The 12,729-nt window shown below is 36.2% G+C and overlaps 1 protein-coding gene across 7 annotated transcripts in view; it reads right to left on the minus strand.

Annotated features, from left to right (window-relative positions):
- Positions 1-12,729, minus strand: part of PPP4R4 (protein phosphatase 4 regulatory subunit 4) — a 102,842-nt gene that overhangs the window by 26,924 nt on the left and 63,189 nt on the right. For all 7 annotated transcript variants that reach the window (XM_082733292.1, XM_082733293.1, XM_082733296.1 and 4 more), the window contains 7 exons: positions 10,747-10,868; positions 9,004-9,126; positions 7,553-7,722; positions 7,100-7,219; positions 4,289-4,366; positions 3,351-3,434; positions 2,577-2,759 (listed from right to left, as the gene is read on the minus strand). In XM_082733292.1, coding sequence (XP_082589418.1) covers positions 2,577-2,759; positions 3,351-3,434; positions 4,289-4,366; positions 7,100-7,219; positions 7,553-7,722; positions 9,004-9,126; positions 10,747-10,868 — 880 coding nt within the window. The remainder of the gene's footprint in view (positions 1-2,576; positions 2,760-3,350; positions 3,435-4,288; positions 4,367-7,099; positions 7,220-7,552; positions 7,723-9,003; positions 9,127-10,746; positions 10,869-12,729) is intronic.

Consider the following 12,729-nt stretch of genomic DNA (forward strand, 5'->3'; position numbering starts at 1 on the left):
TGATTCTATTGTGATTATACAGGCGGATGTCCTCTCTTAGAGATGACTATTGAAATGTTTAGAAATAAAATATAATGATATCTGTAATTTAAAATTCTTCAGCTCAATGAAATAGAAACACGAATACGGCAAAATGTTAACAATTGTTCAGTCTAGCCGGCAAACTGTTAACAAAATGAGGAGGGTTCATCATAGGCTTTTCTGCCTATCTGTATCTTTAAATTTTTTTCACAACAAACGCAGAAAAAAGAAGTTAATATCATTCCTCAAAACTTTCCGAAGATTTTCCTTGTTTCTGAGACCACAAGCTAGACCCCACATCCTGGTCCTCAAAGTGTGCCGCCAGGCACCCTACTCCCCAACGCTCGCCACCCCAGCTTCCTGGCGCCTCACAACCACACCACTCCCTTTGCCCTTGTCCTTCATCCACATGGTAACTCCTTTCCTTTGTTCAAGCCTCTGCATGAAGCGTACTTGATCAGAGAGGCTTTTCCCTGGCCCCTGTCTCCACGACAGCACCCCACTCACCTCTGTCACTCTCCTCACCCTCTACCTGGCTTTGCTGTTCCTCACTGTACTTTTCAACCCTGACATATTATGTACGTATGTTGCTCGACGACAGCCGGTCTCCCAATAGCATCTCAGGCTGTGTGATAAGATGTCCTTTGTCTCTTTGTTTACTGTTGTATCCTGGTACCCAGAATACATTGCTTGGCACGTAGTAAGCACTCAATAAATTTTGCTGAATGAATGAATGGGTATTATGATCATCAGGTATGGAATTAAAAATATAAATCTTTTCTCCAGAGAATACTGAAGCAGAATAATGTATCCCTTTGATCATGGGAAATATGCTATAATAATCATGTATCTCCTTTTAACTGGGGAATTATTGCCTTGTAAAAAAAAACAGTAAAACAAATCTCTTAGGCTTACAGGTACTTTGTTCACATTTTTGTGATAAATCATTTCTCTTTCTTAAGAAGTGAAATTAAAAATACAGAATAACTATGTGTTCTTAGCTTTGTAAACACAGCATGCCTACTAAATCATCGAGCTGAGATAAACAATTAAGATCAAACGTCACAGCACCTATTGGCATCTGTGAATATATTCACTCCTCCTGTGGGGTTATGTATCCTGTCACCAGCCTTTAGAACAAAAGCTCCCTTAAGAGCAGGAGTCCGTCTGTCTTATCCGCTCCTATATCCCTAACTCCAGAAACAGTGCCTGACACAGAGCAGGCACTCAAACAGATTATTTCTGAATAAAATAATTCATCAATTCTGTGCAATTTTACGTGAAATTTCCTATGTGGCACACTCACAGACTGTCCTCTGATAAGAAGTCATTGATGTCAAAATCATTTCTTAAGACTGTTACAGCTATAATGTGACCTTCCTGCTCTAGGCTATGCTTTGATGAATGAAATTAACCTGTAAAAGTGTTAGTTCATGAAATGTATCCTTATTTTTTAACTTAGGTTATAAATGACACCAATAATGTTATTTTGTTTTTCTTTTAATCTTTGAAGCTAAACCTGATTTTGGTTTCCTGAAATGACTATTCAATTTCATTATCTCCCTTTCATTGAGAACAATGAGAATATAAAGCACTTTTTCAACAGTTTCTAAAATGCACATGCTATATAGAACTTTTTCGTACCTCAGAATTGGTAGGAAGACATACTAAATGCACAGTGAACTGTGAGCTAAATAAACCTCTGAAATTGTTGTGTCAAAAGTAGACAACTTACTCTCTGGAGGATTTGAGTACAAACCTTTTCCTTCCTGCCTGCCCCTGCTTTTGATACTAATTTTAGGGATATCCACAGTAGGCTATCATGTTTTTAATATAAGCTTTAACTGTTACACAGCCACTTTTTAGAGATCCTTTAAAAGAAAAAGCAACTCCACTAAGATTTAGGGACTTACAGGATGTCTTGGCAACATGGCATAGTTGAGGTAGGTAGGCTCTGAAGCCAGGACACATAAAATGTGCATGTGAGAGCACAAGGGACTCCGCAGTAGAGATCAGACTCCTGCCAACCTGCCTTTTGAGAACTATATCAAGTTGAAATTACTCTATTCACACTCTCCCTGGCAATATATGGAAAAAACTAAGTAAAGGTATCTCCTGTTCATTCTTCAATCCAGCTATGTAGGCAATGTTCAAACACAAGCATTAGAGAAGAAGCACAGGGAATTCTGAGTCTCCCCCTTGGGGACCTGGGAATAAAATATCCTTCTAGGACCAAATGGAATCAACAGAGTTTGTTGTGCTATTCTGAGAATGGGAAGAATCTGGTAACTCCAAAATCAGGTGTGAGTTCAAAAGAATTAGATGAAAGGGGAGCACCTGGGTGGCTCAGTGGGTTAAGCCTCTGCCTTCGGCTCAGGTCGTGATCCCAGGGTCCTGGGATCGAGCCCCGCATTGGGCTCTCTACTCAGCAGGGAATCTGCTTCCTCCTCTCTCTCTGTGCCTGCCTCTCTGCCTACTTGTGATCTCTGTCAAATAAATAAATAAAATCTTAACAAAAAAAAAAAGAAGAATTAGATAAAAGGTACTGTGCTCACATTTGTCATCATGATTGTGAACATTCTTTGTAAGAAACGATAATAAATCTGATCACTTGATATGATGTGTGGCAGACAGGCATATTTCTGTAGTAGCTTCTCATGAGTTCTCCATTTCAAGGAGGCTGCCGCTCGCTGCTCAGCGGCTGTGAGGGCTGGGATCAAGTCAGGCAGAGATGATAACTGAAAAAAAGCACATCAGAAGATTGATGATAATAAATCAATTGCGGCATTCAGTCAAACTACCCAGTCTTCTAATACACTGGGGAGAGGAATATTCTCACTCACTTCAGAACCTAAGAGGATCTTAGCTGTCACAGGGAGATAATTATCTGGCAAAATCAAATACATTTCAAAAAATCCATAAGTAAAATTTATAGTTACTGAAAACAAAATTTTGAAATAGAGAATGAGACTCAATCCTTCTAACCTAAGTACAAGGTGTTCTATTTCACTGCTGGAAAATTTTGGCTTTCTACATTCCTACTGCTCTGTCCTCACCAGATGCTATGCTTGGAATAATAATTAATACTAATAAAAACTAAAAATATGAATGCAAACTCCAAGGACAATAAATAAGAATCATGGTAATGGAATTGTAGGGGAAATTCGAGCTGTTGAAGCTTCCACAGATATTTACTAATAAGCACCTGCTATTACGGGGCAAACACAACTTTAAATGTTTTCCACACATTCATTGATTCCCCACAACAACTCTGTAGAGAAAGATCATATTTAAAACATTCAGCAACTTCTCTGATACATGGGATTTACCTTGTTTTCTTGAACACTGCTTTCTCCACCAGTAGACATAAGTTCAAGGATTTCTGGAAGATGATCTATAAGAGCATCTAGTACCTTTTAATAGAGACATCGATTACTGTTATGGCAACTACTGTTTTTCTAATCTTGTATTAGCCTCGTATGTCCATTTCTGTGCAGAAATAGTATTATTTACCAAACAAAATTTAGGGGCTTCCTATTTTCCTACATTGCCATCTTCTTGCTGGAACGTTTTAGAATCATAATCAACTGCCCCGATCGAAACTACCTTTTTGAAAAGAGATTAGTGTATCTGCCCCTTGATCTAGATCTAAGGCAGCTACATCTATACAACCCATGTGCTGAAAACTGCCTCTCAACTTTTACAAAGCAATTTAAGTCAGGTAACACCCTCAGCAATGTGCAAATATTGATGAGTTGAGCTTTGGCAAGCTAGTAGTCATTTGGGTGAATAGGATACACTAAATGCATCATCGAAACAAAGAATTTCAGTTTACCCAAGTACACTCCCCAAATAATACTGACAGAAAAAAAGATACAAAATGTGATATAAAACAGGATTGCAATTATGTAAAATACAAACATTTTCATAGCAAAAAAATAAAAATGTAACAAAACAGAAACAGTGACTGGAACTTTTGTCTGTCTATTTTCTGGTATGTCCTAAATTTTTCTTAATAAACAAATATACACTATTTTAAAACCTAGTATTTTTTTTTTTAAATATCTCAACTTCCAGTCTATGATACAATGGCACCTTGTCTTGACGCTTTTGGGGCTAGTCAGCTGAATGAATTCATGCAATTCTGAAGAAGTTTGGGGGGAAACGGGCATCAATAATATTCAGATTAACATAATTATGATAATTATAATAATTAACATAAAATTAACATAAATGAAGTAAAAACCAAATAGTAAGAAGATATTACCTCCAGTGATTCATCTTGTAATAATGTTATTAGTTCTTTATGAATTAAATATACTCCAGAATTTAGAAGTTTAGATACCTGAAATGGAGCAATAAAGTCTCTCAGATTTAAAACTATTAGACATTTAAAGGATATAATAATAGTTTTATAAAATGCACCCCTTTTAGATACATCTTCTAAAACAAAACTAGGTTACAACATAAATGTAAAAATTAAATTTCTAGAAAAATTAATTGCCTAGAAAACCAGCTTTTTTAGTCTGCCTTATAAATGCTCTGGAGTATGGAGACACAGGTGGGAAAGCCAGTGCCCAGCCGGGTGTAGAAAGTGCAGGATGGATTCATCAGTCATAATTTTCGTATCACAAGCAGTAAGTCCATGGACACCTCTAGCTCATATTTTAAAGTCTTAATAGCAGCCAAGAGGGTCTGAAAGAACATCGTGGGCATATGAGCTTTCATCCTGGTCCGGCGCCTCCTGAAGAAGGCAAACACTGCAGAAGGTCGGTGTGACACAGGGACAGAGGGGACTCCGAAGCAAGCAGACACTGAAGATAGTTCCCATCAAAGACTTTAATCAGCACCAGAGGAGTTGGAAGGGTCTGATCTAGCTTCCCTGTGAACAAATTTGTTTTTCTTCCTCCAGGCAAACTCAGAACCCCCAATGGTAAATTTACCAGTTTCTACTTCATCTTTTTTTTTTTCTTTTCTTTTTTGGGTTTGGTGTTTTGTTTGTTTGTGTTTACATATTGGGCTTCTGGGTAAGATTTTATTTGGTGGGGGGGAAGTTTCCTGGATAAAGAAATTTTTTTTTAAAGATTTTATTTATTTATTTAACACAGAGAGAGAAATTGCAAGTAGGCAGAAAGGCAGGCAGAGAGAGAGGGGGAAGCAGGTTCCCTGCTGAGCAGAGAGCTGGATGCAGGGCTCGATCCCAGGACCCTGAGATCATGACCTGAGCCAAAGGCAGAGGCTTAACCCACTGAGCCACCCAGGTATCCCAAGAAAATGTTTTTAAAAATTTTGCTCTACAGTGTTGTTTCTGACTTGTTCAAAATACATTCAGAATGATGTATTTCTGAAAAACAAGAAAAAAGTTAGGACATGGTAAAATAACTACCAGAATTTAACAATAACACTGCAAAAAACTGTAAATCCACCAGTGAATTCTCACTACTCAAAAGGATAAACCTAGACTAACAAGCTTTTTATGGAGTAACAGCAACAGTCTACCTACAAGGTACAACTGAGAGAACACGACACTTAGACATCCAGCAAAGAGCTAGATCAATGATCCAAACTTCTACCGGTGAAGTATTTTTATGGACACATTTCAAGATGTTTACTTGTAGGGTGTTAACATATTACATCCACTATAAAATGTAAAAAAAAAAATGAAATATTAAAGGGATGAGATAAAAATAAACATCAGTAAAACCTCTAATATATAAATATTGCTTTCTCAGATACTAAACTCACGAAACCATCTCTAGAGACCATTCATCTAACAAGTACAAGCATGCACTGTAACCAATCTGTGTGCCCACTTAACACACAGTGGGGACTGATGGTTTGAGTGATCTAGGCCAGCCAGAGTGCTCTGTTCCCTCCCCTTCTCTGAAAGTGTGTTTCTCTCGCTATATTTACAAAGATGACTTAATTCTGTAACATTGGAATTATTTTAATTAATTATTTCATTTAAAGGGAAATATTTCCTAGATTTTGCACAGTGATCAGAAAAACTTATTCAAAAGAAGCAAAGACTATCAGCGAGGAGCCAAGAGTTATTTATTATTAAGCAAAATAATAGTGAGACTATAGACGCCTCAGGTACTTTTAGCTAATCTAACGATGCTCTGCTTGCTGTAGGAACACAGTACAAGGAAGGGATTGAAATCTTCTCATTGAGACTAAGAATATTTAGGTGCCTCTTATAAAGAAAGGAAGTATTTTATTATGCCGCTTATAAAGAGGTGTTTCTGTTTTGAAGTTCCTAAGTTATAGTTCATACACCTTTACTACAACTATAGCATACATGTGCTTACTGGGATCATCTAAGACACAAAGCCAAATTTCAACCTCAAGCGTAACAGTTAATGACATTCATCATCAAAGTTTAAATTCATTTTTGCTCTTACATTACAGAAAGTTGTTGTAATAGCTGAACCTAACAGCTATGTTCATGACACATGATCCATTTGCAGTAGAAACAACAAATTTAGGGTGCCTGGATGGCTCAGTTGGTTAAGCATTTGCCTTTGGTTCAGGTCATGATTCTAGGGTCCTGGGATTGAGCCCCTGGTTCAGTGGGGAGTCTGCTTCTCCCTCTCCCTCTGCCCCTTCTCCTGCTCATGCTCTCGTGTACTCTCTCTCTCAAATAAATAAATAAGATCTTTTTAAAAATTTAAATAATCTGTCTCTATATTTTCCATTTATTCTCAAGTTCTTGAGTTTAGACGCAAAGTTAAATATAAATACTATATAAAGCATATAAACACTGATTTTGTTTCCAAAGTTGCAATACCCATATTCACACCACAATGTCTGGCTTAAAGTAAGCATTTAGTATATGAATGGGTTAATAAATGATAAATGATTATAATGTGCTTATGTAGATGAATTCTACAAACATACTAAGAGAATTCTGGGAATTTTAAAATAACATTAAGGATCACAATATGAAAGACATATGGAGTCTATATCTTGTAATAAACCTTTATAAATAGAAGTGTACACAGCATCAAAAAATCATCTAGCATACACAAGTGGAATTAACAACAAACGTGAAGTCGTATTACTTCGTCAGACTTACTTCATAAAAGCAAATAGCAATAGTGTATCTGACTGGTACTTCAGGGTCATGACAAAGGCAGAAGAATGTAGAATAGAGTTCCATGTGGAAGTTTTTAGGATCAACAAAAACAATCATGGCCTGGTGAAGGTGGAAGGGAGAAGATGAGTGGGAAGGAGAGAAAACATGCATCAATACCTAATATTACAATCATTTATACTGAAATCATGCCCTCTGAATAATAATTTAGATAGAGATCATATTTGGAAGATCAAAATACATGCATACAGTTCTAGTTTATATATAAAGGTAAATATAAATTACACCAATACTACATAGAACCCACTGTATATACCAGATGTAAGGCTAAGCAATAGGTGTCATATAGATGCCCATATTTTTTAATGCTATCTACTCATATATTTTAAAGTTATAATCAAAATGTTTATTCCATACAAATACATAGTTTATTACCGGAAAGTTATAAGCACAGTTCTTCCGGACTGAGATATACTTCTTCTCCTGCTCTAGGATTTGGGGTGGAATCTGATTTTCATTGTGTCCATTTTCTTGTTGCAAACCCAATGTACAGAGTTTCTTATAAAACTCCAAAAATCTCAAGTGTTGATCTGGAGTAAAAATTCCTAAAACAAATGTAAAACCTTTGTTAACATTTTAATTGAAAGCAAAAATAAAGAGAGAAAAGCAAAGTACAATATATACATAATTGGAACCAAATAGTCAAGTAAACAGCTAAAGATCATAAATAAAGGCATCAGAGAGGAAAGAATACCTATTGTGAAGAAACCCAACACATTTTTTCACCTGATGTTAATTTTAACAGTATTTTAATTTCGATTTTGATAGCATAACCTACACAATGCAGGAATTACAACTGCATTATTTTCTGCCGCATATAACATACCACAGACCACTAACAAGTCATTATTATAGTAATACATCAGGGTCATTACTGCTGTTTATTGTAAATATTCTAAAGCTGTCTGCAGAAAAGGCACATATACGTTTCTGCAGAGAAGGTGCTGAAAAACTCAGGTCTAAAAGATGACAAAGTAAACTCAAAATATTTTTTTTTATTAGATTTTATTTATTTATTTGACAGAGAGAGATCACAAGTAGACAGAGAGGCAGGCAGAGAGAGAGAGGGAAGCAGGCTCCCTGCTAAGCAGAGAGCCCGATGCGGGACTCGATCCCAGGACCCCGAGATCATGACCTGAGCCAAAGGCAGGGGCTTAACCCACTGAGCCACCCAGGCGCCCTCAAAATATTTTTGATCAATGGATTGGTTCCATATTCATAAACCATGTTAGGGAGCCAGGAACTCACCATATACTGAAGTACTTATTTTCCACAGCCTGTTAAAAGTCTACAATATACATTTTCAAAAATGCTTTACTATGCCAGATGGTTATAACTTGATTTATGCTTACATTATTATAGTTAGCTAAGAACTGAGTAATGTTCAAAATGCCAAGTTGTATTATGTTGAGTAATATTCAAAATGCCAAGATGTATTATGCTGATTCTAAGCTGAAACACTCACATGATATATTAATTATCCAGCAAATAGTTAATAAGGGTATACTTACTATGTACCAATAGTTAATATAAATGAACTTCTATTATCATATGCCAACTGATACATATTAAAAAAATTTTTTTTCATATTCAAAAATTTAAAGGGCCATGCCTACTTCATTCTGTCACTGTTCTTTCAAATAGGTTCTATTGGGGGAAAAGTCATTTTTAATGTGTTCTAAATTAAGCTATCAAAAATTTAGGTCTCTTAAGATTTGACACACTAGAAGGGGGTTTTACAACTGGAGAGCCCAAGCTTAGTAAGCTGATATAAAAGAAAAAGGAAAAATTATCTACAATCTTGAAATTCTTACGATATATCATACCATATAGTCCATGGCATAGTTTTCCTAAATGGAAAGATAAGGAAATAAGAATTGATTCATCTGCTTTGAAAGATTTTTCACAAAATGATTTCACTAGGGGAAGTATAGTTTGACTTCTGTCATCTGGAAAACAAAACAAAACATACTTTAGATCAAGTCACCCACACTGCACATGTAGAAATTAATACATACACACAGATCCCAGAAAGAAAAATTACTGTTAGCCACAGAGTAACAGAAGATTTCTGCCAGCAGTGGTGGTGGATGTGCGGCACAGAAGCAGAGAGAGGAGAGTTAAGATCATCAAAAACCTCAATGCCAGGTGGAGAAGTGCAGACTTCCCGTATGCCTGTTTACTGAATTTCTTCACTTTTACTTCTTAGAAGACACTTCCTTAAGAAGCTAATCGATTTTTTTTTTAAAAGTAGGCTCCCCACCCAGCATGGAGCCCAGCACAGGGCTTGAACTCACAACCCTGCAATCAAGATCTGAGCTGAAATCAGGAGTTGGACACCCAACTAACTGAGCCATCGAGGCACCTCAGAAGTTAGTGAATATTTTTAAATACGTCTGCTGGCTATAAATTTCTGATATGTTAGCAATATTTACATCTTAATTCTAGATACTCTGAATTTCCATAGTTCTCTTAAACTTTCAGAAATGCACCACTACTTTATTAAGGGTCTGAGAGGACTAAGTAAAATGCAGCAAGAGGCTTATTAGTATTATTATTCCTGTGACTATCACCACAGTTCAGTACAACTACTGTTGTAACTAAACAACACTCATCAGACAAACACTTACTGTATTTCACATAGACTAAAAGCATTATATTAAGTAAATAGCAAAAGGAGTAATACATGGTCTCTGAACTTGAGAAGCTCAGACCAGCAAAGAAGCCAAGGTGATGACGAATGGAATTGGAGCATCATGTACCGGAAGCGGGAAGGAATGGCAGGGAAAGCCGAGAAGACAGGTCCGACCCAGATCTGTGACAACCAAGTGCGGCAGCGAGGGGAAGAGAGCAGAGAGGATGCCAGGACTCCCAGACTGAATGCCCAGGGTGCCCCATAATTAGGACAAGGAGAGTCATTCATTCACCTCTTTTCATGTATTATAGCTTTTCCCCCTCTGGCCCATCAGAGAGCCTAAATGATTATTCTGTAGCAATCATATGTAATTACTGTCCACACTGCAAAAATCTTTAACAGGCTCTCTTAGTTCAGTAAAATGCTCTTAATCCAAGTAAATGTAATCCTATAATTACACAATAGAGTTTTGCACCAAAGTACTTGATATTTACTCCTCCAAATTTCACCATATCAACATGGTTAATGTTTACTGACAAATTAATGTCCAGCATCAGTCAAAGGTCTAGTCATACACTCACAGAGCAGCTGTCTCTGTGATTTGACACAACACTAAGAAACACCTCCTTACACATTCCCACCCAAGTACCTCATCCCAAATTTCTCTTCCTATGGCCATGAGAGTTTTAATATAAGAACATTAAGGAAGGGAAACTAATTTAGACACTGTTCTCGTCAGCATCTTTCCTAGGGTCAGTTAGTTGAGCAAGTCAGAGGCTAATTACCACGCCAAATTCTTAGGAAGGCTTAACGTTAATCACAAAACCTAACGTAAGAGATTCTGGCCTTTATCTTCCTTTATTCCCTATCAGTGATACAAAACAAGGAAAAACATTGCTTTCAGAAGCAAACAGGTGTGCACGTGAAGACCTACCTGCATCAAATACATCAAGCAGATTAACCAAAGTTTCAAAAGCTGCAAGACGTACGCTGCTGCTCTCATCCCTAGAGAGCTCTATCAGTTCAGGAAGCACCACACTCTTTGTAAGTTCTGTCCTGCACAATAAGCAAGGGAAGGAAATAGCTCAAGTCAATAAATTATAGCAAGAACTTATTAAGAACAAGTCATGGGGCCAGGTGCTGCAGAAAACAGAAAAAAATCACAAGGACGTGGTTCCTGTTCTACAGAAGCTTGCAGTCTGGTTGGAGAGTGATATAAACATAAGAAACATTCATAGTAATTGTATAATTACTTAAATCAATTCTAGTTCTACCAGGATAATATTATTACCTATGGAGATCCTAATGACTAGAAGTTTATACTAGACTTTATAAATTTTAAAGTAGTTTTCCATTTTAAGTAACAAGCCAACAATCTGGACTAGTCAGAAAATTTTAACAGTAGTGATTATAGAAACCTTAAACAAAATCTTTTTCTCCAGATTTCGAAGGATAAATTATTTTTTCTTTCACTTAAAACATAACGTTACAGGAACGAATTTCTATATAGAAGAATGACATATGATACTAAATATTCCCTCTAAAAGAATGAAACACAATAAACATGCTTTCAGGACATACACGACATTTATAATATAATCACAAATGGTTCTAATTCAAGACTTTACGTTTCTGCTTATTCACCATGAGATATTACAATGACACACGCTGATAAAGTGGAGGCATATAATGTGGCCAGCTTTCTTGGACACATCACAGAAGATGGTATGAATTATAATCTGATAGCATATGAGAAAGTTAACCAGAGCTGCAGAAAACCTTAAAAAATTCAGGGCAGAACACAAAGACTCCAAGACTGTCAAGCAGAAGGTGTTGCTATGATAGAAATGTCTATAATTTGTTAAGCAGCCACATGTGGCTATTGAGCAGTTAAAATAAGGCCAGTATAACTGAGGAACTGAAATTTTAATTGCATTTTACTTAATTTAAATGGCCAAACATGGCTAGTGGCTACCATATTGCAGCACAGCTCGAAGGACTTGAGTGATCAGAGGGCCAAAAACTGCCTTTAAGAAATTAATCTATGAAAGAGGGGAAGGTGGTCAGAAGTTGCAAACCTCCAGTTATTAAATAAATAAGTTATGGGAATGGAATGTGCAGCATAGTGACTATAGTTAACAATATTCTACTGCATATCTGAACGTTGCTAAGAGAATAAATCTTAAAAGTCCTCATGATAAGAAAAAAATATTCTGTAACTATGTATGGTAACAAGTGGTAACTAGACTTACTATGCTAATTATTTGCAATGTAAACAAATATCAAATCATTATGTTGTACACATGAAACTAACATAATGTCATATGTCAATTATACCTCAATAAAATTTTTTTTCGAAATAGTACTTACTCTTCGTATATAAAATACCCATGTAAGATTTTGAGTAAATTGCCAAGAAAATAACAAATACCCATTTCTTTAGCATAAAATTAAGAGAAAGGAAAAAAAAGAAATGAATCTAGATCACAGGTGTAGAGGTTGGCATTACCAGTAGTTCATAAACATTCATCAAACATAGGAAGTAGGGTAGGTAAAGGAGTAAAACAGGAGAATATGTTCTGACCCAAAGGTCATAAAAATTTATTTCATACAAATCTTCCTCAAAACTATTTGTTTACCATTGAAAACATTGAATTTATTAAGAATGAAAAATAAGAGTTTAAGATAAAGATTTCATCACTATTTACAGTCAAAACTTATCTCCATTCAATCTTTCAACAGACTTTCCTTTTCTTCCCCAAAGTAGTACACTGATGCAATCCCAACTTAATTATCTGGATGTTAAAGATAATCAGAAGCAAGAGGTCTTTAACAGTTGTACAATGATTTCTTAATGTTGAAAAGGCAAAGAGAATAAATCACATCTGTATTTCATTAGCGGTTCCTAGGGCCATTT

The sequence above is a fragment of the Mustela nivalis genome (genome assembly GCF_964662115.1).
Source record: "Mustela nivalis genome assembly, chromosome: 6".
NCBI classification, from domain to species: Eukaryota; Metazoa; Chordata; class Mammalia; order Carnivora; family Mustelidae; genus Mustela; species Mustela nivalis.